The following is a 26,953-nucleotide window of genomic DNA, read 5'->3' as shown; positions in this document are numbered from 1 at the left end:
TCAGATGTTTAACTGTTATTCTAGGATGCTAATGAACTAGGAAGGCATGGAGTTTATTAGGCTGGAATATAAGATAACATGGGTAAATGTCAGGAGATGTAGGTAGAAATGTCAAAGTGAAAAGCCTTGTATGTTCTCTTATGTTTTCTGTCTTTATCAGGTGGGCAGAAAGGGTGCCACAGGAAAACTCTTCAGCAAAGTAGTAGAAGTAGATTTGTTAACTGTTGTGAACATGCAGAACTCAAAAAGGGTGTTGATGTTTGTTTCTGAGAACTCTGGCTGAGCTGGTGAATTGATGAAGGCCTGATCAGAGGGGATTAGAGTAGAAAGACATTTTATAAAACATTAAGAGGGAGATTAAAGGCAGTCCTGAATAGTCCCTGCTTAGGAAATAGATCTTGTTAAGATTTAAAGAAATGATTAAATTTGTTATCTTCAGATCTGTCGTTCAGGACTTCTCAGAATGTTTTTTCCCTCCCTGTTTTACTCTATAATTGTAACCAAGATTTTTGTGATGAAATTTGGACACTTAAAAAAAAGTCTACATTAGCTTTAACAATTAGTTGTTTCTCACTTACATGTCCTGACTTCTTTTTCTCTCAGTCCTTCTAGTTGCTTGATTAAACCATATACAGTGTGAAGATAATTGTTTTTTATTGATTGCCTTATTACATGAGTAATATCGTTATTTTATATTAGAAACTAGATTTTGGGCCAGCATTTTGGCAAGCTGCCTCCTGAGACTGGCATCTCCCGTGAGCACTGGTTCAAATTCCAGGTGCTCTACTTCTAGTCTGGCTCCCTGTTAATGCACCTGGGAAAGCAGTGGAAAATAGCTGAAGTTCTTGGGCCCTTGCCACCCATGTGGGAGACCTGGATGGAGTTCCAGGCTCCTGGCTTTGGCCTGGCCGAGACCTCACCGTTGTGGCCATTTGAGTAGTGAACCAGAGGATGGAAGATTGATCTCCCTCCCTCTCTCTCTCTCTCTTGCTAACTGCCTTTCAAATAATAAATAAATCTTTAAATCAGCCATTAAGGCATTCAGATCTGGCTAAAAAGCTCATGAGAGTATCTCAGGCATAGAATGCCAAGAAGTATGGCAAAAAATGACCTAAATGAAAGATCTCTGTGAGTGAGATCTCAGTGAAAAGAAGGGGCCATCAAAGAAGGAGATACCTTTCTCTGAAGGGAGGAGAAAACTTCCACTTTGATGAAGGTCGGAGTTTGTGAACTCAAGAGGCTCCCATAGCCTTGGCAGCTCATGACAAGAGCATCGGGTGATTACTGACATCATAAATAAGAGTGTCAATTGTTAAATCAACAACAGGAGTCTGTGCACTTGCTCCCCATGTAGGACCTGTGTCCTTAATGTGTTGTACTATGAGAATTAACAGTAAAAGTAATCTTCAAACAGTTCTTTATACTTTGTGTATCTGTGTGGGTGCAAACTGTTGAAATCTTTACTCAGTATAAAGTTGATCTTCTGTAGCTAAAGATAATTAAAAATGAATCTTAATGAAGAGTGGGATGGGAGAGGGAGTAGGAGATGGGATGGTTTGCATGTGGGAGGGTGGTTATGAGAGGAAGAACCGCTATAATCCAAAAGTTGTACTTTTGAAATTTATATTTATTAAATAAATAAAAGTTTTCTATTAAAAATAAAATAAATGTCTTTAAAAGAAAAAAAAATAAATCTGTAGGTTTAAGGAAAGAGGAAACAAGCCAAGCCACTAAGCATTTGCTCCAACAATCTATTGGTTCATTGCCCAAATACCCCTCCGTGGCCTCCTGCAGGGGCTTAACCTGGGAGCTAGGAGAGAAGCTGAGAACTCATTCCAAGACTCCTACATGAGTGGAAGTAATCCAGTTGTTTGAGCCATCACTGCTGCCTTCCTGAGTCTGTATTAGCAGGAAGCTGGAGTCAGGAGTGGAGGTGGATATGGAACCCAAGCACTCTGCTATGGTATCACTGGTATCTCCACCACTAGGGAAAATGCCCACCCCTGTCATTAATGCTTTTACTACATGTCTCTGTACTTTTCTTTCATGGAAATATATTTAAATTTTAGTTTTTTTATAAAAATGAAGTATTATTATACATGCTATTCTGTAAACTCATGATATGAGTGTCTTTTCGTATCACTAAATAAAGCGCTGTATCATTTCTTTGATTGTTTTTTACCTAACTTTTTGTTTTGGAAATTTTAAATTCTGTAAAAGAATTGAATAGTACAAGGAACCATCCATATACTCTTTTTTTTTTGGGGGGGGGGGAGACAGGCAGAGTTAGACAGTGAGAGAGAGAGGCAGAGAAAGGTCTTCCTTTCCTTCCGTTGGTTCACCCCCCAAATGGCCACTACGGCCAGCGCACTGCGCCAATCCAAAGCCAGGGGCCAGGTGGTTCCTCTTGGTCTCCCATGGGGTGCAGGGCCCAAGCACTTGGGCCATTCTCCACTGCCTTCCCGGGCCCCAAAGAGAGCTGGACTGGAAGAGGAGCAACCAGGACAGAATCCGGTGCTCCAACCGGGACTAGAAGCTGGAGTACCGGCACTGCAGGCAGAGGATTAGCCAAGTGAGCCACAGCGCCAGCCCATCCATATACTCTTGACCCAGGTTAACCAATTGATAGTTTGTCACATTTGCTTTGTCTCCTCTTTATAATTGATTTGCATATAGCTCACCACAGTATTTTTCATAGGTTGTAACCATTTTATCTTATTCTGAATTCTTCAGAATGTTTTTACAAGAGCATTCTGAACCACATTACCAATATTATAAAATTGAATGTAGATAATATCTAATACATCATTTTCCCCAGTTTTCACAAGTATCTTCTGTGGTTGGACAGTATATATTTGATGTTTGTGCTCTTTTATTCTTTTTAAAGATTTATTTATTTGGTTATTTGCAAGGCAGAGTGACAGGAGAGTGAGATCTTCCATCTACTGGCTCACTCCCAAAATGGCCACAACAGCCAGGGCTCGGCTAGGCTAAAGTCAGGAGCCAGGAACTCCATCACAGTCTTGCACTTGAGTAGTAGAGATTCTAGTACTTGAACCATCACTTGCTACTTCACGGTTACATTAGTAAGGAGCTGGATTGGAGGCAGAGTATCCAATATTCAAACTGGCACCATGATAACAAATATGGAAATTGTAAGTCATAGCTTAACCCACCATGCCACATGCCCACTCCAAATTCAGAGCCCAAAGTTCTTGGTTGTTAGACTTTGTTAGTTTCCTTCAGTCTAGAGCAATCCTAGTTTTTTTTTTTTTTTTTTTAATCTTTTGACATTGACAGTTTTGAAGAGTTTAAACCATTTGTCTTATAGAATATCCCAAGCTCTGGATTAGATAATTTATTCGTGTTTAGGAAGTTTTTAGGCATGAAAACCCCATGGGTGAACTTTTCCATTTCATCACATCAAGGTGTGTAAAAATAATGTTAGTTTTATTGATGATGCCTTCATTAATTAAAGTGATGTCTACCAAATGTCTCCATTGTAAAGATACCTTTCCCTTTGTAATTAACAAATAATCTGGGGCCAGCACTTTGGTGCAGCGGGTTAACGCCCTGACCTGAAGCACCGGCATCCCATTTGGGTGCCAATTCATGTCCTGGCTGCTCCACTTCCAATCCAGCTCTCTGCTGTGGCCTGGGAAAGCAGTAGAGGATGGCCCAAGTCCTTGGGCTCCTGCACCTGCTTGGGAGACCCAGAGGAGGCTCCTGACTTCGGATCAGCACAGCTCCGGCCGTTGCGGCCAATTGGGGAGTAAACCACTGGATGGAAGACCCCTCTCTCTCCCCCCCTCTCCCACTCTCTCCCTCTCCCCCTGTCTCTGTCTTTGTGTCTCCCTCTGTCTCTCTCTGTTTCTCCCTTTCCCATCTCTGTGTAACCCTGACTTTCAAATAAATAAATATAAATCTTTAAAAAAAAAAAAAAAATCTGTGAACCTTTTGCCCTTTCATACCTTTCACTAGTGTGAGGTCCTTTGAAAATCTCTAGCTGAATCAATTTCTACAATGATAGTTTCAGAATGTGTTTTACATTGGTTCTTAGGCATTCTCTAAAGAAAGGTCCCATCCTCCCATTTCTTTCTTGATACTACTATGGCTTCATTCTTTTTTATTCAGTATATTGTAATATGTTCTCATTTTGGGGCTCTCATTGCCTCAGATTTGGCCAGTGGGTGCTCTTCAGACCACCTCCTGAGTCTTTTCAATATTGTTTCATTGATCTCTGAGCGCTTCTTTCCTTTCTGGTATCATAGGTTGTTACAGATACACTCTTGAGTTTTCCCTGCTATAAATAATCAGCCATTTCACAATACCAGAGGTATTTAGAGATCATTTCAAAATATGTCTAGAATTTTATGGATATACTGTATTTTGTTTGTGCATTTGTCCTCTTCTTTCCCCTAGGATAAAATTCTAGATGTGAGAGTATGCGTTTTTTTTTTTTTTTTTTTTTTTTTTGACAGGCAGAGTGGACAGTGAGAGAGAGAGAGAGACAGAGAGAAAGGTCTTCCTTTTGCCGTTGGTTCACCTTCCAATGGCCGCCGCGGCCGGCGCACCGCGCTGATCCGAAGGCAGGAGCCGGATGCTTCTCCTGGTCTCCCATGGGGTGCAGGGCCCAAGCACTTGGGCCATCCTCCACTGTACTCCTGGGCCATAGCAGAGAGTTGGCCTGGAAGAGGGGCAACTGGGACAGAATCCAGCGCTCCAACCGGGACTAGAACCCGGTGTGCTGGCGCCACTAGGTAGAGGATTAGCCTGTTGAGCCGCGGCGCCGGCAGTATGCACTTTTTTAAAAAATAAGTGTTAGATAGTGTTTAATTGTCATCCAGAGACATCTTTACAACTTTGGAGTTTTATATCTTCAGTTGTTGGCAGCTGCAACTTAGATCATCTGTTCATCTTATCTCATTAAAATGAGGAGTTCTAGAATATTACTGCCTACTAAGTGATGACTTATAGCATGGTGGACTTAACTACTGAAATGGTATTTTTTTGTTTCTGATATTATCCACTTAAAATTATGTTTCTGCTGTTCTAATATGGCTTGCTAATTGATAAACTTTTTTAAAAAGATTTATTTATTTGAAAGAGATACAGAGAGATAAAAGGAGAGAGATAGAGAAGTATTCCATCCACTGGTACACTCCCCAAAATGGTCTTCACAGCCAGGAGCTTCTTCCCAGTCTCCCATGTGAGTGCAGGGGCCAAAGTACTTTAGACATCTTCCGCTGCTTTCCCAGGCTCAGTAGCAGGGAGCTGGATCAGAAGTGGAGTAGCCAAGACTTGAACTAGTGCCCATATGGGATATGGTCATCACAGGCAGCAACTTCACCAACACCATATCACTCACCTCATTGATAAGTGTTTTATTAAAAAGTACTTTTTAGGTAGATGTTTTCCAAAAGTTTACCATTTTGTTCTTTTCAAAGTACTGTTTAAAGAAATATACATTTTGCTAGTAGTCATAGGAAAATTTAAAGTGTCCTTTAATAATTCAAAAAAGTAGAGGAAACTTTGCTATAATTAAATTTACCTTTTATTAGCTTTTAGACTGTGTAAATGGAGATTATTTTAGAAATATTAAGGTTAACGTGATTTTTATAGTTAAAATTAACAGTGTTAATCTCTAAGCCTGTTTTCTCATCTGTTTCATAGCTGTCTTGTTAAGTTGCGCTGACACACAGTTTCTCATATTGTAGACCCTAAATTTTAAATACTAGACGATCTGGTTGTATAGCACTATTGATCTCTGCTCTTATTCCACTTTCTGTTTTCTTGATAATTCATGAAGTTAAATTAAGTGACATTTAAAAGATATATATTTAAGAGGCAGAGTTACAGAGAGAGGAGAGAAATCTTCCATCCACAGGTTCACTCTCCAAATGTCCACAATGACTGGAACTGAGCTGAGCTGATCCAAAGCCAGGTGCTTCCTCCGGGTCTCCCACATGGGTGTAGGCGCCCAAACACTTGAGCCATCCTCCAGTGCCTTTCCAGGCCACTAACAGGGCTGGATCTGAAACAGCGCAGTCGGGACTCGAACTGACACTGATATGGGATGCTAGCATTGTAGGCCATAGAGGCTTAACCCACTATACCACAGCACTGGCCCCTAAGTGGCATTTTTATACTTTCATTGCAGAAAAGTTAAAGGCATTTGGAAAATGTGTTTATAATTAAAAATTTTATGTGAAAATTATGGTCCTGATCAATAATTATCTAAAAATAGCTTTGTTGCTTTTTTTTTTGATTTTTAATTAATTTTTTTAAGGTTTGATTTTATTTTTTTTATTTATTTTTTTTTGAAAGGCAGAGTCAGAGAGAGAGGTGGAGAGATTATCCATCTGCTGGTTCACTCCCAAATGACTGCAGTGGCTAGAGTTGGACCAATCAGGAGCCAGGAGCTTCTTCCGGGTCTCCCTTGTGGGTGCAATGTTCCAAGGACTTGGAGCATCTTCCACTGCTTTTCCCAGGCCATTAGCAGAGAGCTGGATTGGAAGTGGAGCAGCCGGGACTCAAACCGGTACCCATATGGGATACCAGCACTGCAGGACAGGACTTAAAATGATGCACAACAGTGCCAGCCCCTTGAGATATTTTTTATAGTGGAATTTAGACAAACATTTTTTGTGTATAAATTTAAAAGCATTTGGCTCTGAGCTTAATTAGGTTCTATTTTTTTTAAAAGACTTGATTGAGATGTAGAGCTACAGACAGAGACACAAAGAGAAAGGTCTTCCATCCTCTAATTCATTCCCCTAGATGACCACAATAGCTGGAGCTGGGCCAATCTGAAGCCAGGAGTTTCTTCCGGGTCTCCCACACCGTGCAGGGTCCTAAGCACTTGGGCCATCTTCTGCTGCCTTCCCAGGCCATAGCAGAGACCCAGATCATAAGAGGGGCAGCTGGGACACAAACCGGTGCCCATATGGGATGCCAGCACCTCAGGCAGAGGCTTGGGCTACTACACTCTGCCAGCCCCTTAATTAGGTTCTTTTTATTACATTCTTGAGTGACAGGCTATTGATAGGACTGCCCTGTAGAGAGTATTGACCTACAGCTTTTATTTTCAGCCATTCATAGCAATTGTTTTCTCATTATTTTTTGTTTGATTGTCTACCTATTGCTGATATAAGCCTACCTACTTCTTCCTACTTTTTTTCAGGTATTACCTATTATGTTTTCTATCTGAAAACTTCATAAGCATTTATATACCATCACAGTGTGACTTTAAAGCCTAAGAAGAATTTTCTCAGAAGTTGCCTGACTTCTTTCTCTCCTAGATATTTCCAGTTTGATTGCCATGATTATGAGAGCAGGTGTTCAGCACAGTGGTCAAGCCGCAGAATGAGGTACCACATCTTGTATCAGAATATCTGATTCAAGTCCTGGTTTCTCCACTTCCAATCTAGCTTTCTTCTGATGTACACTCAGGGAGGTAACAGAGAGTCCCAGATTGAGTTCCAGGCTCTGGCATGGCATGGCCCAGCCCTAGATGTTGTGACCATTTGGGGAATGAACCAGCGAGTGGACAATCTCTCTATCTCTCTCTCTAACTCTGCCTTTCAAATAAATTAAAGGAAGAAATCTCCAAATTAAAAGAAGAAATGTCATGATTTCTGATTGCTTGTACATCTTGGTTTTCAGCCTTCTAATCATATTTTCTTACATGTGTTTAGATATTACCTGGTCAGTAAATCCTAAGTCTTTTTTTGATGCAGTATACATTCAGGAGACTAAAAAGTTCAGTTCCCCTTAAGTAATTCTGTGTCATGGCAACTAACAACTCTTTCCTGAACCTTTTATCACTGTATGCCTCCATTATCATTACCATTTAGAGTTAAAATGTCTAACTGGAATATAGTGACTACACAGTCTACCATATTTCCAGAGATGATTGTGATAAAAAGTGGTAAGTTTTCCACTTTGCAAGTGGGCTTTGTCAAATTTAAAACAGCTATAAGTTGCTTAGCATTTTTAAAAGAAGTTTGTCAGATGTATAAGTTCTACAGTTTTTGAAACCCCTTAAATCACTGAAGATAAATGTATGTATGTCAGTAATTGGCATAACCTGCTTATTTGGTGGACACTGACCAGTGGAAATGGATAGAATTGATATATTTAACCAGAAGACACAGTGCTTTTTCATCTTCTGGAAGATGGTGCTTAAGATTGGTCCCTCATTCCATACTCCTGTTATGCTATATTTTCATCTGAATTCCAGGCACATTTCATGAACTGCTGCTAATCTTGATTTACTTTGCCTCCCCAAAACAGTTTCTTGGTTTTACCAGTTGCAGAACTCAATCAGTAGGACTCAGAATCTTGAGTGTCATCTTTGTAGGTTTTCTTCTTTTATCCCTTTTATCCTGTTAGCTACAAATCATGTGAGATCTTATTTACCAAGTATTTTTGTTTTGTTTTCCTGTCTAGTATCCTAGTAAAGATTGTTCCTCAAATCCAACACTTTTTTTTTTTTTTTTTTTTTTTTTAAGATTTATTTGCTTGAAAGGCAGAGTTAGAGACAGAGATTTTCCATCTGCTGTTTCACTCCCCAGATGGCCACAATAGCCAGAGCTGGGCCTATCTGAAGCTTGGAGCCAAGAGCTTCCTCTGGGTCTCCTATAGGAGTCCAAGTGCGTGGGCCATCCTCCACTGCCCTCCCAGGTGCATTAGCAGATAGTTGGATTGGAAGTAGAGCAGCTGGGACTTGTGAACCGTCAGCCATATGAGATGCTGGTATCACAGGCAGTGGCTTTACCTGCTATGCCACAGTGCTGGCTCCAGATCCAACACTTCTTAAAATTATGTTTGCAGGGTTTTTATTTAGGGAAATAGTAATAGATTTTGTAACCTCATAAATTTGTCCAACAGTCTTAATATGTTCTTTCAGTTGAACTTTAAGCCTCTTAAAGGTAGAGACCAAATCTTACACTTTCTTTATACCTCCATCATACTTGGCATGTATTGAGTCAGTACTTAGTGAATAACATAGTTCGAAAGAATATATTTTCTGGGTTCTGTAAGATATATTTTTAAATATGTATATGTAGATACTATCCTTACAGACAGGATTTATTGAATTAAATTAATAACTTAAGTTTCACTTGTCCTTTTATAATTATATAACTTGATCTTTGGTTTTATTTGTAAGGTACATCTTATTCAGGTTATGAAGCAGCAGTGTATTCAGCTGCATCTTCCTACTACCAACAGCAGCAGCAGCAACAGAAGCAGGCGGCGGCAGCAGCTGCTGCTGCTGCTGCAACAGCTGCCTGGACAGGGACCACCTTTACTAAAAAAGCACCATTCCAAAATAAACAACTGAAACCAAAACAGCCTCCGAAACCACCCCAGATTCACTATTGTGATGTTTGTAAGATCAGCTGTGCTGGACCACAGGTACTTCTGTTACGTATTTTACAATGCAGTCTCAATTATCTTTGACAGTTAAGTATGGTTGATAATTCTCTCTCTTGTGCCTGCAAAGTTTATATTTTCTTCTAGCTAATGCATACATACAGTTAGCTTTGTATCCATAGGTTCCCTATCTGCAGATTCAGTCCAGTGGCAGATCAAAAATATTTGAAAAATAGATGTCTGTACTAAACATGTACAGACCTTTTCCTTATCAATATTCCCTAAATAATGCCATTCAACTATTTATGCAAGCAGTTACATTGTATTGGGTATTAAAAGTAATCTGGAGATGATTTAACCTGCATATGAGGACGTGGATAGGATATTTGCAGTTACTATGCCATTTTATTTAAGAGACTAGAGCATATGCACATTTTGGTAATCAGTCCTCCACAGATAGCAGTGGATAAGTCTTGTTCACGAAATAGTCATTTTTTTAAGAGCTGTTTTTATTGAGACATGAGGATTGTATTTGGGTAGGTGAAACTATAAAAATATTTAGGAACAGAAATAAGAAATGGACAAATAGCTTTTTTCAGGAAGGCTACTTTACTCTCTAAACCTAAAAGTTTTATGTTGAATTAATTAGGCTTTGAGGGTAAAATTAATTTTTATGATTTTTTTCCCATTAGCATCCATAACTTACTATGTAAAGCCTTTTACAGAATTCTTAATTGATTACCAATAATGTGTCGTTTTCAGGTTTCTGTTTTTAGTGAGATTGACTTTTGTATATGCTTTATGGAATGTTACTTATTTCTGTAGTCATCCATGAAGACAATGGGAACTTTGGGAAGAAGAAAGATGTCAGGGTCTTTTTCAAAAATAACAAGTAATGAAGAATTATAAGATCTTTATTATTATTATGGTTTGTTTCCTGAGTCTAAATCCCTTCTCAATCTTAACTTGTTTTTACTCTGACTTTATATAAAAGTTTAGTAAGCAGCTTGGCAGATAAGATGTATTATTCAAAAAGCAAAGATCAAATTTTGACTTTCTGGTGGTTTCTTCAAGTTCTGTCCATCTCCCACCTCTGATCTACCTGTGTCCATTCTTTGTAATTTACTGGATTAGTTCTATTTTCAATGTTAAATTTGAGGTGTGTTGTCAATTTCTGGCATTCTCTGAGTTATACCAAATTTAGGGAACATTTAAATATATGTGGGTAAATAGATAAAACTCTCCTTCTCCCTGGTAATATAAGAAGAAATGTTTTTATTGTGGTTACATGGTTGGTAAGGACAAGTTAGAGAATGTTTGCAGGGATCCAGAGTAAACATGAAAGAGAACAAGGATGTTGGTTTTCGTATTGGAGGGGAGTATTTCTACTCTGTGACTGTGACTGAGTGGATGATGTGATTGGCAGCAGATATGAGAGATTTATTGACTGTGTAGGTTCCCTATAAAGGAAAAGAACATGATAGATTAATAACGGCATATAGAAAGAGTAAATATGAAGCTGACCATTGATTGGAGACAAGGAACTAGGTGATTACACAAGAACAAATGAGGGGTACTTCTTTCTGCACATCAGAGACATTACCCCCAAGGAGTTACAGAACCTTAGAGAAAACTGTCACTGAGATATAAGAATTTTAGTATGGACATAAGGGAAACTAAGTCAGTTCAGATTCAGATACCAAAGTAGTAATTGTCTGGGCCACTAACCATGTGACCTTGGGCAGTTAAATGCCTAACTTCTTTGGGCTTTTGTTTTCTCATGCAGTAACAGGAACTTGTCCCAAATAAATGACTCAAATTGCTTTGTGGAGCCACATCAGGCCACTGCAGATAAGAGAATCAAATGACTAGGTCTTGGGTTTCTCTTATTTTTTCCCCAAAACAACAATTCTCTGTACTTTTGCCTAAGATTTCATTTATGGAAAGGGTTCTCTTAAAAATTAGAGTACTCTGAAGTCTCATCTAGCTCTGAAATCTATGATGAATATATAATTTTTTGGTAATTATTTTTTTCTTAAAACATTTGAAAAATGAGGTAGGAAATAGGAACCATTATTGCCATTCAAAAAAGTAAAACTGCCCAACTGTTTTTATTAACCACCTATTATTTTAATTAACTGCCTCCCTCCATCATCTGCATGCAAGATGATGTTTGATATATAATTAAGCTATTTTGTTGGTTAACATTACCCTTACATTGGTTTTCCTTGCAAATGTATCCAGTTTGGGCTCTTCGGCATTTTAAATAAGCTTTTTTCAGGGTTTGATGAATTCTAACACAGATCCTGCGTCAAAATGCATTCTGAGTTAGGCAGGTTTTATAAACAAACATAGCTGTACATAAAGGATATTGTTGTCATGTTAACTTTATTTTTTCTTCTAATGTTTCAGTTGTGTTAGGTACACTTTTCACCCCTTAATCCTATGGTTAGATAATTTCTTTGTGGAATGATCATTGTTAATAATCTGTTCAACAGTATAGGTAAATAACATCAACAAAAAAAAAATACATACTTTTAAAACTGAAAGCAGTTGCCTGATATTATAGCTGTGAATCAAAATACTTTGTAACCCAAAGCATTTTCTTGATAAATAATGTATATAGCAGTACAGATAGATCATCTATATAAGGAATTCCACATACTCCTATTCAGCTGTTTTAAAAATTTGTTTAGTTCTCATTTTAAAATGAGCATTAGAGGTTTGAGAATTAAATGATTTTAATAACTTAGAAAATTAATGAAGCAAAATTTGTCCTTTTCGTCTGAAACAGACTTATAAAGAACATTTAGAAGGACAGAAACATAAAAAAAAAGAAGCCGCATTGAAAGCCTCACAAAATACCAGCAGCAGCAACAACTCTACTCGTGGGACTCAAAATCAGCTACGTTGTGAGCTCTGTGATGTGTCTTGTACAGGAGCAGATGCATATGCTGCCCACATTCGTGGTGCTAAGCATCAGAAAGTAGGTGTTTTTTTTCCCCACACAACCTTATGTCATACTCTTATTTTCTTTTTATTTTTTCAATGGGGATTTATGTGAAGGTGGCTTCAAATTTTGCTTTATAAGCCTTATTACATGCTTATGTAAGTGGATACTTTAAAAAGTTCATGGAAAATGAAATTAATAGGCACTCTTGGTGAAAAATTATTTTTGAAATTCATGCATACACAGTGTCTTCAGAAAGTCTGTGAGAAATGCATATTATGAAAAAACTGCATAGATTTCAAATTTTTGCACCAATGTTAATTCCATTTTTTTGTGAACCTTTTGAAGTGCCCTCTTACATAAGGTCACCTCAAATAGTCATTTCTTAAAAAGGAAAAGATTGGAGACCTTTCTTTTTTAAATTGAACAGAATCACTTACTTCATTAATTGGAAGTTAGCATTTGGTTATTTTCCTCCTCTTATCTTGCTTCATTATGGATTGGTATGCATGTGACCAAGTCACTTTCTTTCCCTGTTTCCTTACCTAGTAGTAGATGTGGTAGGTATCCTTATGTGCTTCTCAGAGATTATCTTTAATGTAATGAGTTTGGTTTCCAAAAACAGAAAAAATATGGCAGAAAAATATAGTTTAGATTTTCATTTTATAATGTCATTCAAACAAACAAACTTTATTATACTTTGAGTTTCCTGACAAATGTGGTTTTGCTTTGTAGGTGGTTAAATTACATACAAAACTTGGTAAACCAATTCCATCAACAGAGCCAAACGTTGTTAGCCAAGCTACTTCTTCAACAGCTGTATCTGCTTCAAAACCGACTGCCTCTCCTTCAAGTATTGCAGCAAACAATTGTACTGTGAATACTTCATCAATTGCAACTTCTTCAGTGAAAGGTCTTACTACTACAGGAAACACATCTCTTAACAACACATCCAGCACTAAAGTATCAGCAGTGCCTACAAATATGGCTGCAAAGAAAACATCTACACCCAAAATAAACTTTGTTGGCAAGTACTGAAGATTCTCCATATTCCCACTGACTGTCAAAGTTGTATTTCTCCTCTGTTGCTGAAATGATCCTTCTGTTCATGCTCTTGAACCTGTTTCCTCCCTTCTTTGGGACCAGTTCCTTCATGTATCTGCTTGCTTTTCTTTTCTTCCTTTTTGTTTTAAAGTCCTCTACTTCCCTTTAGCTGTTCAAATATACCTGTCTCCCCTAGTCATTAAATGCATACACACAGACCTGTTTCTGTAAATCTTCTTAAGCTGTTAGCCTGATTTTTTTCTTTCTCTACTTCCTATCCAGTCCTCAGTCTGTTCCAGTGTTTCCACTCCCCCCCTTTTCTGAAACTGCTTTCAGGAGTCACCAAAGAACTAATTGTTAAATCTGATGGCTGGTTCATCCTGTTGGCCCCTAACGCTAAACACAATTGACTGCTGTACCTTAAGACATAAGATATTTCGTTCTCTGGATTATAGGTATACCCACCCCTTTGTCATGTGCTGTTATTTGTTCTCCTTTCTCCTGCCTGCATGTTTGCTACATTATAGTCTTCTGAAGATTCTGATGTTGACTCTTATCTCACTTGGTGGTCTCAATCATTCTGATGTTTGATGTGAAATTTAAAAGGTTTTTTTTTTTTTTTTTTTAAGATTTTTGAGAAGTAGTTACAGAGAGAGGGAGAGACAGAGAGAAAGGTCTTCCATTCTTCCATCCGCTGGTTCACTCCCAAAATGTTCACAATGGCTGGAGTTGAGCCAATCCGAAGCCAGGAGCTGGGAGTTTCTTTGGGTCTCCTATGTGGATGCAGGGGCCCAAAGAGTTGGGCCATCTTCTGCTTCCTCAGGCCATAGCAGAGAGCTGCATTGGATGTGGAACAGCTGGGACTAGAACCGGCGCCCATATGGGATGCTGGCACTCTAGGCAGAGGCTTTATCCGCTACCCCACAGCACTGGCTCCTACTTACCTTTCAAAGCCCAGTATAAATGTCATACCCCTTGTGAAACTTTTCCTAAGTAGATCAGCTTAAAGGGTAGCAGCTTCTTGCCTCTTCAGTCCCATAATAATTAGTTCATTCTTATCACAGAGTGATTACCACATTGTGTTGTGATTATTTGTAAATCTTGACTACAATTGTAGGCAATTAAGGGCAACTATAATCTTATTCTTAATATTACCAGCATGTTGTAGATACTTAAGTGTGTTTTTTGAAAGAAAAATAATAAAGCAGAAAAATTAATAGTTATGTGGTAATCTATTAGTTAAAATGTAAGGTTTCGGGGCCAGAGCTGTGGCATAACAGATAAAGCTGCCGCCTGTAGTGCCGGCATCCTGTATGGGCACCGGTTCGAGAACTGGCTGCTCCACTTCCGATCCAGCTCGCTGTTATGGCCTGGGAAAACAGTGAAAGATGGCCCAAGTCCTTGGGCCCCTGCACCCACGATATTCATATTTTCAGATCAGAGCAACAACAATAAAAACATTTGGTAAATAATTCTTGGTATAAGTTTGTCTGATTTTGGTAAATGATACAATGAAGGATATAGACAGTAATAAAACTTGAAGGATTCCATTTCCTTTAGTGGAAAACTTTATTTGAACTGAATTTTCAATGAAAACTAATAGAACTATTTTTTAAAGGAATACATGATATTTATAAGTTTAATTGTTTGGCAAGGAACTAGGGATACAAATCTGAGTTAGGCCTAGTCCTTACCCATTCAGGTACTTGCTGTTCACTTTTAGATACCTGATGTAATGAAAACAAAGGAGGATGAAGGTGGGCAGAAGTATTGGGAGATGAAGAAGAGAAACATTTCAAAAATGACTCTTTATTAGCACGATAAAAGTCAAGTAACTTATGTAGTTCTTTACATTTCTTATCTTTTATATATCAGGAGTTTAAATATTGGTGGAAAAGACCTTAATCTGACATTTTCATTTTATCAGGTTTATCACTAACACAAAAATAAGGTAACTAATTCTTTGATGCTTTTTAGGTGGTAATAAGCTGCAGTCAACGGGAAACAAAGCAGAAGACTTAAAAGGAACAGAATGTGTTAAAAGTGCCCCTGTCACTTCTTCTGTGCAAATTGCAGAAGTAAAGTCAGACACGGTGTCAGAGCCGGTCACACCTGCATCTCTGGCAGCTTTACAGAGTGACGTCCAACCAGTGGGCCATGATTATGTGGAGGAGGTAATGATTTGAGAGTGCTGTTGCTGGGGAATTAAAAAAGGGAAGTTGGGCACTTGATGGCAAGCGTGTTTCACATGTTAAATTACATTCAGTTATTTTATATTTAGTTATGAAGGAATATCAGTGGAATCTCTTGTTATTAAAAAAAAATGCCCTAGGTGACATCATTTTTTCAGTTGTTAGCTTTTGCATTCTTTTCCCTGTTTGTTTTTGTTGTTGTTGTTGTTACTGTTGTTTTTTTAAGATTTATTTATTTGGGAGGGAGAGAGAGAAGTCATCCATCAGGTTAACTCCCCAGATAGCCACAACGGCTGAAGCTGGGCTGATCCAAAGCCAGTAGCCAGGAGGTTCTTCCGTGTCTCCCATGTGGGTGCAAGGGCCTAAGCACTTGGACCATCTTCTCTCCCAGGCCATAGCAGAGAGCTGGATTGAAAGTGGGACAGCCAGGACTCAAACCAGCACCTGTCTAAGATGCTAGCACTGCAGGTGGCAACTTTACCTGCTTCACCATAGCACACACCTTCCTTTTCCCTGTTAACACTGCAAGGCTTTTAATATACCCTTCAACTATGACAAAAAATAAAAAACTTAAAAATTATGAGCAGCAAAAATGTTGATGGAAAAGGATAACATATCTCCTTTTGAACAGTCACTTATCAAAATTAAGGTTATTGATTTAACAGGTCCTGTTTATTTGGTTTCTCCAGTGAATAGAAAACTATTTCTATTTTACAAGTAAACTCAGTAAAACAGAGGAGTGAAGGTGTATCAGAGAGGATTGAATAAATACTAAATAAATAACTGCTTTTACCCAGAAGACTGTACAGTGGTAGAACACTACCATTTATTGTAAATCATGTATAGGTTTTCTGAGTTGTGAGGATTAGGTGAAATAAAGTTGTCTAGCATAGTACTTCAGAAATAGAGGGTTTTTGGTAAATCTTTCATTCTTTTTCTATTTGAGTAGTTCACAGACAAATCTAACTTAAAGTTATATTGATCATCTAAAAAAAAGATATTCAAAAGGGGTTTAGCATTGTGGCTTAGTGGGTTAAGATGCCACCCTTGATGTTGGCATCCCACATGGGTACACATTTAAGTCCCAGCTGCTCCACTTCTGTCCAGCTCCCTGTTATCGTGCTTGGGAAAGCAGAGGAAGATGGCTCAAGTGTTTGGGCACCTGTCACTGGAAGAAACTCCTGGCTTTGACCTGGCCCAGCTTCCACTATTGTGGTCATTTGAAGACCTCTCTGTCATTCTGCCTTTTAAATGAATATATAAATTTTTTTAAAAAAATTAAAAAAAAAAAACTTAGTCCCCCCCCCCCCAATTTCTGATGATTTTGGTTAAATAATCCTAAATTTAACGGTGTTTTTTTTTTTTTCAGTTTTCACCATCCCTGCATATATAGCCAGTTTTAATACTTGCAGAGTTTGAATCTGGTATTAGTCATAAACCCCATACTAACATACTAGTTTATTTGTTCTCCTGATCATTCAGTTGGAAAAACTTTGTATAAAACTGTACTTATAAAATCTTGAGATTTGAGAAATTTATATACCAAAATAATGCTTTTAATTATATTTATCTCCAACTGCAGGAAGAGTACCTAGCCAAAAGCCAGGTATTCAATTAATTGTCAAAGAATTTACGGTATCTAGTACATATAAATACTTTACATTTAGATGTTTTAGAGCAGCATTAAAATGTAAGGTAATTACAAAAACAAATATATGGGGCCAGCACCATGGCTCACTTGGTTAATCCTCCGCCTGTGTTGCCGGCATCCCATATGGGCGCCAGGTTCTAGTCCCAGTTGCTCCTTTTCCAGTCCAGCTCTCTGCTGTGGCCCGGGAAGGCAGTGGAGGATGGCCCAAGTGCTTGGGCCCCTGCACATGCATAGGAGACCAGGAGGAAGCACCTGGCTCCTGGCTTCAGATCGGCATAGCTCCTGACGTAGCGGCCATTTGGGGAGTGAACCAACAGAAGGAAGACCTTTCTCTGTCTCTCTCTCTCTCTCTCACTGCCTAACTCTGTCAAAAGCAAATATATGCTAACACATGTTGCATGCTAGAACTAAAAATTCCAAGTTTTAGTCCAGTTTTTATCCTTTTAAAATATTTTTTTGCATTGTCATCTTTTTTTTTCTTCTTCAAATTTTAATTGTTCATCATTTTATCAAAGAATCTGAGTTTGTTCATGAATGAAATTAACTATAACATTCATGCTGATGATTCTTTTTTCCTCCACCAAGGTACGAAATGATGAAGGAAAAGTAATTAGGTTCCATTGTAAATTATGCGAATGCAGTTTTAACGACCCCAATGCTAAGGAGATGCATTTAAAAGGACGAAGACACAGACTTCAATATAAAGTAAGTAAAATGTCAACTATTATCTTCTATTTTATTTTTTTACTTTAAAAAAAAAAAAAACCTCGGGACAATTTATATGCAGAAGGAAGCATTTGAACACAGCTTTCTGAGTCCATGAATTCCTGTTCTGAAATGATGATTTCATGTCAGAGATTCAGATATAAAATCAATACCTGAGTAAGCATATTCTTAGTTATACTAGGTGGCAAAATAAACAAATACTGCTTGAATCAGTCATGTGAAAAATAATTGCTTGACACAATAATAGAACCTCTTAAAAAAAAATGCCAGGTCTCCACCTACCTCCTTTATCTTGGTAGAGTACTCACTAAAATTTTGAGATACATTTACATATGGAAGAAAAACCCTCTCATTTGTCTACCTTTGGGTGTTAAGATAAATCTTAAGGGGCAGTCATTTGGTGTAGTTGTTAATACACTGCTTGGGATTCCCACATTGCATATCAGAGTACCTGATTCAAGTTCTACCTCCTCTTACTAACCAGCATTTCTGCTTGAACACACTGGGAGACATTAGTTGATGGCTCACGTATTTGGGTCCCTGCATCCATGTGGGATACCTTAATTGAGTTCCAGGTTCCTGGCTTCAGCTGGCCTGGTCCTGGCTGTTGTAGATATTTTGGGAGTGAACTAGCAGGTGATTGATTATCTGACTGGTCTCTCATCTCTCTGCCTTTCAAATAAAAGGAATAAATTTTAAAAAATAAATATGCTGCATTTAAATCTTTACTGGTTTAAACTAACGTACTTGATTCATGTTTTGTTTTTTTTTTTTAATACAGGAGTTGTGAACAAAACAGTCAATTCAGGGGCATTTATTTTACACACACACACACACACAAAAACATTTTTGGGCTGATATTGTGGTGCAGCAGGTTAATCCTCTGCTTGGGCGGCCTGCATCCCATGTCAGAGTTCCTGTAATCCGTTCCCACCTCTGCTTCCAACTCAACTTCCTGCTTATTTGCCTGAGAGGCAGCAGAGGATGGCTTAAGTACTTGGGTCCCTGCCACCCACTTGTGAAACCTGGATCGATTTCATTTCTCCTGGCGTCAGCCTGGCTCAGCATTGGTTATTGTAGGCATTTCAGAAGCAAACCAGCAGTTGGAACATCTGTCTTCATTTCTTTGTCTCTCTCTCTGCCTTTCAAGTAAAATGAAAATAAATACAAGGAGAGTTACTGGCAATTTTTGTTTACTTAAAAGTCAAAGTTACACAGAGAGAAGAGAGGCAGAGAGAGAAAGAGAGGTCTTCCGTCCGCTGGTTCACTCCCCAACTGGCCGCAACCACTGGAGCTGCGCCAGTCCGAAGCCAAGAGACAGGAGTTTCTTCTGGGTCTTCCAGGCAGGTGCAGGGGATCAAGAACTTGGACCATCTTCTACTGTTTTCCCAGACCATAACAGCAAGCTGGATCGGAAGTGGAGCAGCCAGTTCTCGAACCAGCGCCCATATGGGGTGCAGGCACTGAAGGCAGCAGCTTTACCAGTTACACAACAGTGTAGGACCCTGTCAAAAGTTTTTAATAGTAACTGAGTCATGTATTTTATCCATAGTAGGATGTCATTTCGACCTTGAGTAATTAAGGATTTTTATCAGTGTATCTTGAATCTCTATGATTTCTTTAAATATCCTGTTACTCTATAGGAAATTTACTCTAAGAGCCTCTATAGTGGGAAAGTCTATGGACTGTTTGCTTAAAAATACATGTAGATTGTTAGAAGCTGCTGCTATTATATTAAGTGTCTTGTCTATATTAACAGAAAAAAGTAAATCCAGATTTGCAAGTAGAAGTGAAGCCCAGTATTCGAGCAAGAAAGATTCAAGAAGAGAAAATGAGAAAGCAAATGCAGAAGGAGGAGTATTGGCGAAGACGAGAAGAGGAGGAGCGCTGGAGGATGGAAATGAGGTGCAGTATCTTCTTGTGCTAGCATAGTAGTAAGTGGTTCAGCGTGTCTGAGCTATTATGCGTAAGTGACTCTCATTCAGAGCAATCTAGATTTAAGTTATTGGCCATTCCTGCATTTGATATTAGGAATTTATGTGGTACATGTTATCTTACATACATAAAATTTATGAAGAAATAGGTTAGTATTATAAATAAGTTTCTCAGTTTAACTCAAGGAAAATAGAGCATATGGTTCTCAGAGAGAGAACTTTCCTAGAACATTAAGATTTAATGGATTCTAGACATAAATTCTTTTTTTAAAAAAATATTTGTTTATTTATTTGGTATAGTTACAGAGAAAGATCTTCCATTCATTAGTTGACTTCCCAGATGAACTGCAAAACCCAGATGGCTACAATAGCTGAGGCAGGGCCAGGCCAAAACCAGGAGCCTGGAACTCCCTTGGGGTCTCCCACATAGGTACAATGGCCCAAAGACTTGGGCCAGGACTTGAACTGGTGTTCATATGGGATGCCAGCATTGCAGGTAGCAGCTTAACCTGCTGTGCCACGACTCCAGCTCTTGTCCTATATTTTTTTCTGTGATAAATTGCTTGGTTTTTATTTTACACCTGTTACTGATTTTTACACAGTTATTACAGTTATTAACCTGTAATTATGTTACCTTTAAATAGTTTTGCTCTTCTGTTTTTATTTTTATGTACTTATGTACCATTCTTGTTCTTCATGAAGTTTCTGTGGCATTGGGAATTCTATGTACCTGGATTATATAGTTGCTTCCTTTTTGACTCATACATCAAGTATTAAGCATCTACTATGTGCCAGGAACTGTTGGGTACTGAGCATGAATTAATAAAGACCTCAGTGTTTATTTAACTTAAATATCTTGAGCAGTATTAAACGATTCAGAACTAGATTAAGTGCGTTTTTCCAGAAGCTTTAAACTATTGTTAAGTGAAGCAGAGGCTACACACTTACTACCCACGTGTAAGTTGAACTATGAATGTTTTATTTGATATACATAGTATTTTTTTTTTTTTAATAATAATCAATGACCAGGAGGCAATTGAGCCTGTATTCCCTTATGGCAGGGGTGGGCAATCTTTTCTTTCCAGGAGCCATTTGGATATTTACAACATCCTTTGCAGACCATACAGAATTACCAACTTAAAATTATTCTGCTATATGTTTATTATTTTTTAAAGATTTATTTATTTATTTGAAAGGCAGAGTTACAGAGAGGCAGAGGCAGAGAATCCTATCTGCTGGTTCGCTCCCCAGAGAGCTACAAGAGCTGGAGCTGTGCCAATTTGAAGCCAGGAGCTTCTTCTGGGTCTCCCACACATGTGCAGCACCCAAGGACTTGGGCCATCTTCTGCTGCTTTCCTAGGCCATAGCAGAGAGCTGATCGGAAGTCAAGCAGCTGGCACTCGAATTGGTGTCCATCTAGAATGCTGGCACTGAAGGCAGCGTCTTTACTCACTATGCCACAGCACTGGTCCTTATAAGTTTATTTAGTTTCAAGTCTCACCTGTGTTCCTTGGCTGAGCCAGAGTAAATGATTTTGAGTCCCCTGGACCAGTAGCTCCCCGCCCCTGCCATATGGCAACAATTGTTTCCTCTTGCCAGAACACAAGGTTTTTTGCTCTATCATAGTTCTCATCGCCTTCTAAATGTCTCCAGCAGTGAGGCCGTAATTTGCTGTTTATCACTGACTTGTACTTTTAGTTTTCCTCACAACAGAAAAATACCTTTTGTTGGGCTGTCGTTGTAGCCCAATGAGTTAACCTGCTGCCTGTAATGGCAGCATGCCATATGAACCCATTCAAGTCCTGGCTGCTTGACTTCTGATTCACCCCCCTGTTAATGACAGAAGTACTTGGGTTCCTGGCATTCTGCCATCCACTTGGGATTTGGGAGACCTGGAAGAAGCTCCTGGCTCCTGCTTTGGCCAGGCCATTGCAGCCTCTGGGGAGTGAACCAGCAGATGGGAGATCTCTGTGTAACTCTGACTTTCAAATAAATAAATAAATAATCTTTTTTTTTTTTTTGAAGAAATAACTTTTTATCATAAATGAGGAAAGTTCTCTATTCCAAGGGGGGGAGGGGAATACTTGTTTTTTGAGAACATGAAGAAAATTCCTAAATGTCCTATATGCACTTTGGGTATATATCTTATTGGTTTGGAAGGAACGCTGAGATTTCTTAAACCTTTTCCTTCTGCTTTGTTCTCGGGCTTTGACATTTTGTTTGGCTTTTTTTTTTTTTTTCTTTTTTTTTGCTTTCATTTCCATTTACTTCATGAAATCAAATAAATGAAACCACATATTGTGGGGAAGAACAAAAGTGTTGGTTTGGGTGGGGTTTTTTCATCGCGTTTTGTGTCACTATTGAGGCAAATCTGTTCCCTCTTACTCTTCATTCTTTATGTATTAGACGTTATGAAGAGGACATGTACTGGAGAAGAATGGAGGAAGAACAACACCATTGGGATGATCGCCGCCGAATGCCTGACGGAGGCTATCCACATGGTCCTCCAGGCCCCTTAGGCCTTCTGGGAGTGCGGCCAGGCATGCCGCCTCAACCACAGGGGCCTGCGGTGAGTGTCTACTTTGTTTATAAAAGGGCTGGAAGTTTAAGACTGATTTAAGAGGGGCTAATTTTAGACTTAAAATGTTATCTCATAATCTTGATATAAATTGTTGAACTGATTTAGCATTTTTCTTTCTTTTATTAGATTCTCAAGTCCAATGTCTTTAGATAAGGACCTCATGGAATTTCCAGGAATCTTTTTTTATTTTTATTATAAGCTAAATGGAAGCAGAGCTTCTGCCAGTTCCTTTCCTATTAGAGATTTTGTTGTTCCTTTGAATTTACAACTAATTTTGAAGGCAGCTGCTTTGCATTTGTGTTTATTCTTACTTCCTATTAATAGTAGTTTAGAATCTTTTCTATCTCTTAATGTCCTGACTGTCTAAAACCTACTACTTCTAAATTAAGTGAAAGGGGCCTAACGACTGGTTCAAGATAGATACCAGAGTTGATTTGTTAGGAAGATTATAGAAAAGATCTACATCTTCAGATTGTGTTTGCTATGGGAGCCGAATAAAAGGGTTGTAAGAAACTTTTGTTTATCATTGCACAGTCTTTTTTATTTTATTTATTTAAGATTTATTTTATTTATTTGAGAGGCAGAGTACACAGAGGCAGAGAGAGGGAGGATTTCAATCCTCTGGATCACTCTCCAGATGGCCACAGTGGCTGGAGCTGAGCTGAGCTGAGCTGAGCTGATCCAAAGCTAGGAGCTTCTTCCAGGTCTTATGGGTGCCAGAGCCCAAGCACTTGGACTATCTTCTACTCCTTTCTCAGGCACATTAGCAGGGAGCTGGATTGGAAGTGGAGCAGCTGGGACTTGAACCGGCACCCATATGGGATGCCGACACTGCAGGTAGAGGCCTAACTTACTATGCGCCAACCCCTGCACAGAATCTTGACAGTAAAACCTGAATTATTGAAAGTAAATTTTGGCCGGCACCGCGGCTCACTAGGCTAAACTTCCGCCTGCAGTGCCAGCACCCCAGGTTCTAGTCCCGGTTGGGGCGCCAGATTCTGTCTCGGTTGCTCCTCTTCCAGTCCAGCTCTCTGCTGTGGCCAGGGAAGGCAGTGGAGGATGGCCCAAGTGCTTGGGTGCCTGTACCTGCCTGGGAGACCAGGAGGAAGCGCCTGGCTCCTGGCTTTGGATTGGCGCAGCACACCAGCCGTAGCGGCCATTTGGGGGGTGAACCAACGGAAGGAAGACCTTTCTCTCTGTCTCTCTGTCTCACTGTCTAACTCTGCCTGCAAAAAAACAAAACAGAAAGAAAGTAAATTTCAGAATCACTGGTTTTTAAGGTTCAATAAGAAGCATTTTCATAGCTTTAGGCTATTTGTGTTATAATTGTTCCTGTTTTGAGGCAAGGCATATATATATCCAACCATGTAAAGTCTGGCATAAATTTTCATAATTTGTATTTTGATTTTTACTGAAATGGAAAAAGGAGACAGTAGTTTTAAATGGACATTTTGCATAAATTCTTATTATTGAAATCAATGTTATAATATTGAAAACAATATTATATGACAAATGTGTATTATTCATTTTTTAAATGAAATCACTTTTTTCTGTAGCCTTTACGTCGTCCTGACTCATCTGATGACCGTTATGTGATGACGAAGCATGCAACCATTTATCCAACTGAGGAAGAGTTACAGGCAGTTCAAAAAATTGTTTCTATCACTGAACGCGCTTTAAAACTTGTTTCAGACAGTTTGTCTGAACATGAAAAGAGCAAGAACAAGGAGGGAGATGATAAGAAAGAGGGAGGTAAAGACAGGTGTGTTCCTCAAGTTATTTGACTTTTGTATGTTTTTGGGTTTTCCTTACATGGATTCCTTATATTTGAAATAAAGATCAAAAGGCTGACTGCTCTCTGATGTGAGTCTACATTCCTTAAATATACTTGGGTTATATATTTAATGTTTTTAGATACTTTTTCTAAAATGACCAATCTATGGTTCTACCACCAACACACATAATCTCTAATCTTACAGTTTTATTCATTTAATTTGTTTATTTTGTATATGTTAATTTATTTTATATTTTGCAGTCAGCTGCTATTTTTGTTTTTATTTGTTGCATTTGTCCCATATTCAATGTTAGTTCTAATAACTGTCTTTAAAGAAAAAAATATATTTATTTATTTGAAAGGCAAAGCAACAGAAACAGAGTGAGAGACAGAAATAAAAGTTTTCCGTATGCTAGATCACTCCCCAAATGGCCACAATGGCCTGGGGTGGGCCAGGCTGAAGCCAAGAGCTTGGAACTCCATCCAGGTCCACATGTGCAACAGGGACCCAAGCCATCTTCTGCTGCTTTCTCGGGTGCATTAGCATAGAGCTGGATCGGAAGTGGAATAACTGAGACTCAGTGGTACTCTGATATGGGAGCCAGTATCAAGGCGCTGTGCCACAGCACTGGCCCTGATAACTATCTCTTAAAGCACTGACCATTTAAAAAAAAAAAATCCCAAGCTTTAGTAAGGTTTACATTAACAAATTTGTATTACATGTTATTTTTTCATTTTTCCTTTACCATTTAGAAATATTTTTGTTTTACATTAAACATGGTCCTAATTATTCTAACTTGTGAAATAGGTAACAGCAATGTTAACATCCTTTGTTCGCATTTGTCCCTGTGAGAACTTAAGTCTTGATTTTTTAAAAAAAATCCATATTGCTTCTCTAGTTGAAGCATAGTTCTAAAGATACTGGATGTTTTGTACTGTAGTTGATGAAAATTTTAATAGTATAAAATTTCATTGATTATTGTGTGTTTAGAGAATATCTTGATTGAAATTGAGAAATGTCATCATATAATTTGATTTCACCGCAGAGCTTTGAAAGGAGTTTTGCGAGTGGGAGTATTGGCAAAAGGATTACTTCTCCGAGGAGATAGAAATGTCAACCTTGTTTTGCTTTGCTCAGAAAAACCTTCAAAGACATTATTAAGCCGAATTGCAGAAAACCTCCCCAAACAGCTTGCTGTAAGTATTATGGAAATGTTAATTTTTACCCGTTGTCTGGTTCAGAAGTTTTTGGCAGGACTAAGTGTGCTTCAGTTTAAGCCTAAGCCAGTCTTCAAAATTTTGGCTTGACATGTTGAGTTTTTTGCTTGATTGTGCAAACTGGTAAAACTATTTTATACTTTGTCTTTTTAGGATTTTATATATAGTGCTTATATTTGGCATAAAGCCATCTTGCTAATTTATTTAAAAGTGTAAAATAGCAACATATGTCTTCTTTTTTCTGTTATTTTTCCAAGACTTGAATTGTAGGAAGGCATTTGTTGAAGATAGCAAGTGGGTTTTCTTAAATTTATAAATATCTTACTTATTTGAATATAGTTTTAATAAAATATAGTTACTCAGAGCTTGATTTTAATTTCTCTATTTTATCCTGAGTACAACATTCCCCCCATTAATCCATAGGTGTTCCATGATGCCCATAATACTGAACCCTGTACTCATATAGTAAGTTTTTTCCTACAGATATCTATAAATGTATAAATCTTAAATTTAAGTTTATTTATAAATTAGGCACATTGAGAATGCAACAGCAGTAACTTTGGATCTTTGCAGCCTCAATACATAATTTTTTTGTTTAAGTCAAAAACTTTCACCTTTTCACTTAAACACTGTCATCTCTTGGCATATCCAAGTAGCTAGCATCCCTACTTTGTGCTTTGTGTTACTTGAACATCAGCACTGTGATAACTTGACAGTCAGTCTGACAACCAAAAGAGCTATGAAGTATCTGCTGAGTGAGTAGCAATACAGCATGGATTTGCTGACAAAGGGATGATTCACATCCTAGGCAGGAGATGGCAGGAGACTTCGCTAAAATGGTGCACAGTTCAACATGTACAAATTATTATATATTTCTGGAATGTTCCATTTAATATTTTTGGACCATGGTTGACTATGGTAGCTGAAACTATGGAAAGCAATGTCACAAATAAGGGAGAGGCTACTGTATTTTCTGTTTTCTATATGTTTATAATGGTAAGAAAATACTTCTCTGTCTCCAGCAAATCACGGCTGTGTGCAATTAATAGAGCATTCTTTTTTTTTTATTTATTTATTTATTTGAGAGGTAGAGCTATAGACAGTGAGAGAGGGAAACAGAGAGAAAGGTCTTCCGTCCGCTGGTTCACTCCCCAAATAGCCTCAACAGCTGGAGCTGGGCTGATCTGAAGCCAGGAGCTTCTTCCAGGTCTCCCACATGGGTGCAGGGGCCCAAGCACCTGGGCCATTTTCTGCTGCTTTCCCAGGCCATAGCAGGTAGCTGGATCAGAAGAGGAGCAGCCGGGACTAGAACCAGCGCCCATATGGGATGCTGGTGCTGCAGACAGAGGCTTAACCTACTGCACTACAGCATTGGATCCCTGGAACCTTAAATTTTTAAGCCTGAATTTCAGAAACTTCAATGGGATGGACATATGACCTGACAATATGCCGGTTAAGATGCTTACACCCCATATTTGGAATACATGGGTTTAAGTCCCCTCACT

At 38.5% G+C, this 26,953-nt stretch overlaps 1 protein-coding gene across 4 annotated transcripts in view; it reads left to right on the top strand.

The window, feature by feature from the left end:
• ZFR (zinc finger RNA binding protein) overlaps window positions 1-26,953 on the top strand; it is an 86,682-nt gene that overhangs the window by 34,814 nt on the left and 24,915 nt on the right. For all 4 annotated transcript variants that reach the window (XR_011381988.1, XR_011381989.1, XM_008262097.4 and 1 more), the window contains 9 exons: window positions 9,173-9,420; window positions 12,173-12,364; window positions 13,064-13,355; window positions 15,350-15,546; window positions 17,801-17,920; window positions 19,701-19,846; window positions 22,282-22,444; window positions 24,013-24,218; window positions 25,277-25,427. Coding sequence is in view for 2 of the 4 variants with exons in the window: in XM_008262097.4 (XP_008260319.1) it covers window positions 9,173-9,420; window positions 12,173-12,364; window positions 13,064-13,355; window positions 15,350-15,546; window positions 17,801-17,920; window positions 19,701-19,846; window positions 22,282-22,444; window positions 24,013-24,218; window positions 25,277-25,427 (1,715 nt within the window). In the remaining 2 variants the exon portion in view is untranslated. The remainder of the gene's footprint in view (window positions 1-9,172; window positions 9,421-12,172; window positions 12,365-13,063; window positions 13,356-15,349; window positions 15,547-17,800; window positions 17,921-19,700; window positions 19,847-22,281; window positions 22,445-24,012; window positions 24,219-25,276; window positions 25,428-26,953) is intronic.

Source organism: Oryctolagus cuniculus, chromosome 14, assembly GCF_964237555.1.
Source record: "Oryctolagus cuniculus chromosome 14, mOryCun1.1, whole genome shotgun sequence".
NCBI classification, from domain to species: domain Eukaryota; kingdom Metazoa; phylum Chordata; class Mammalia; order Lagomorpha; family Leporidae; genus Oryctolagus; species Oryctolagus cuniculus.
Note: the sequence above shows the minus strand (reverse complement) of the source record. Positions and strands in the feature narration are given on the sequence as shown.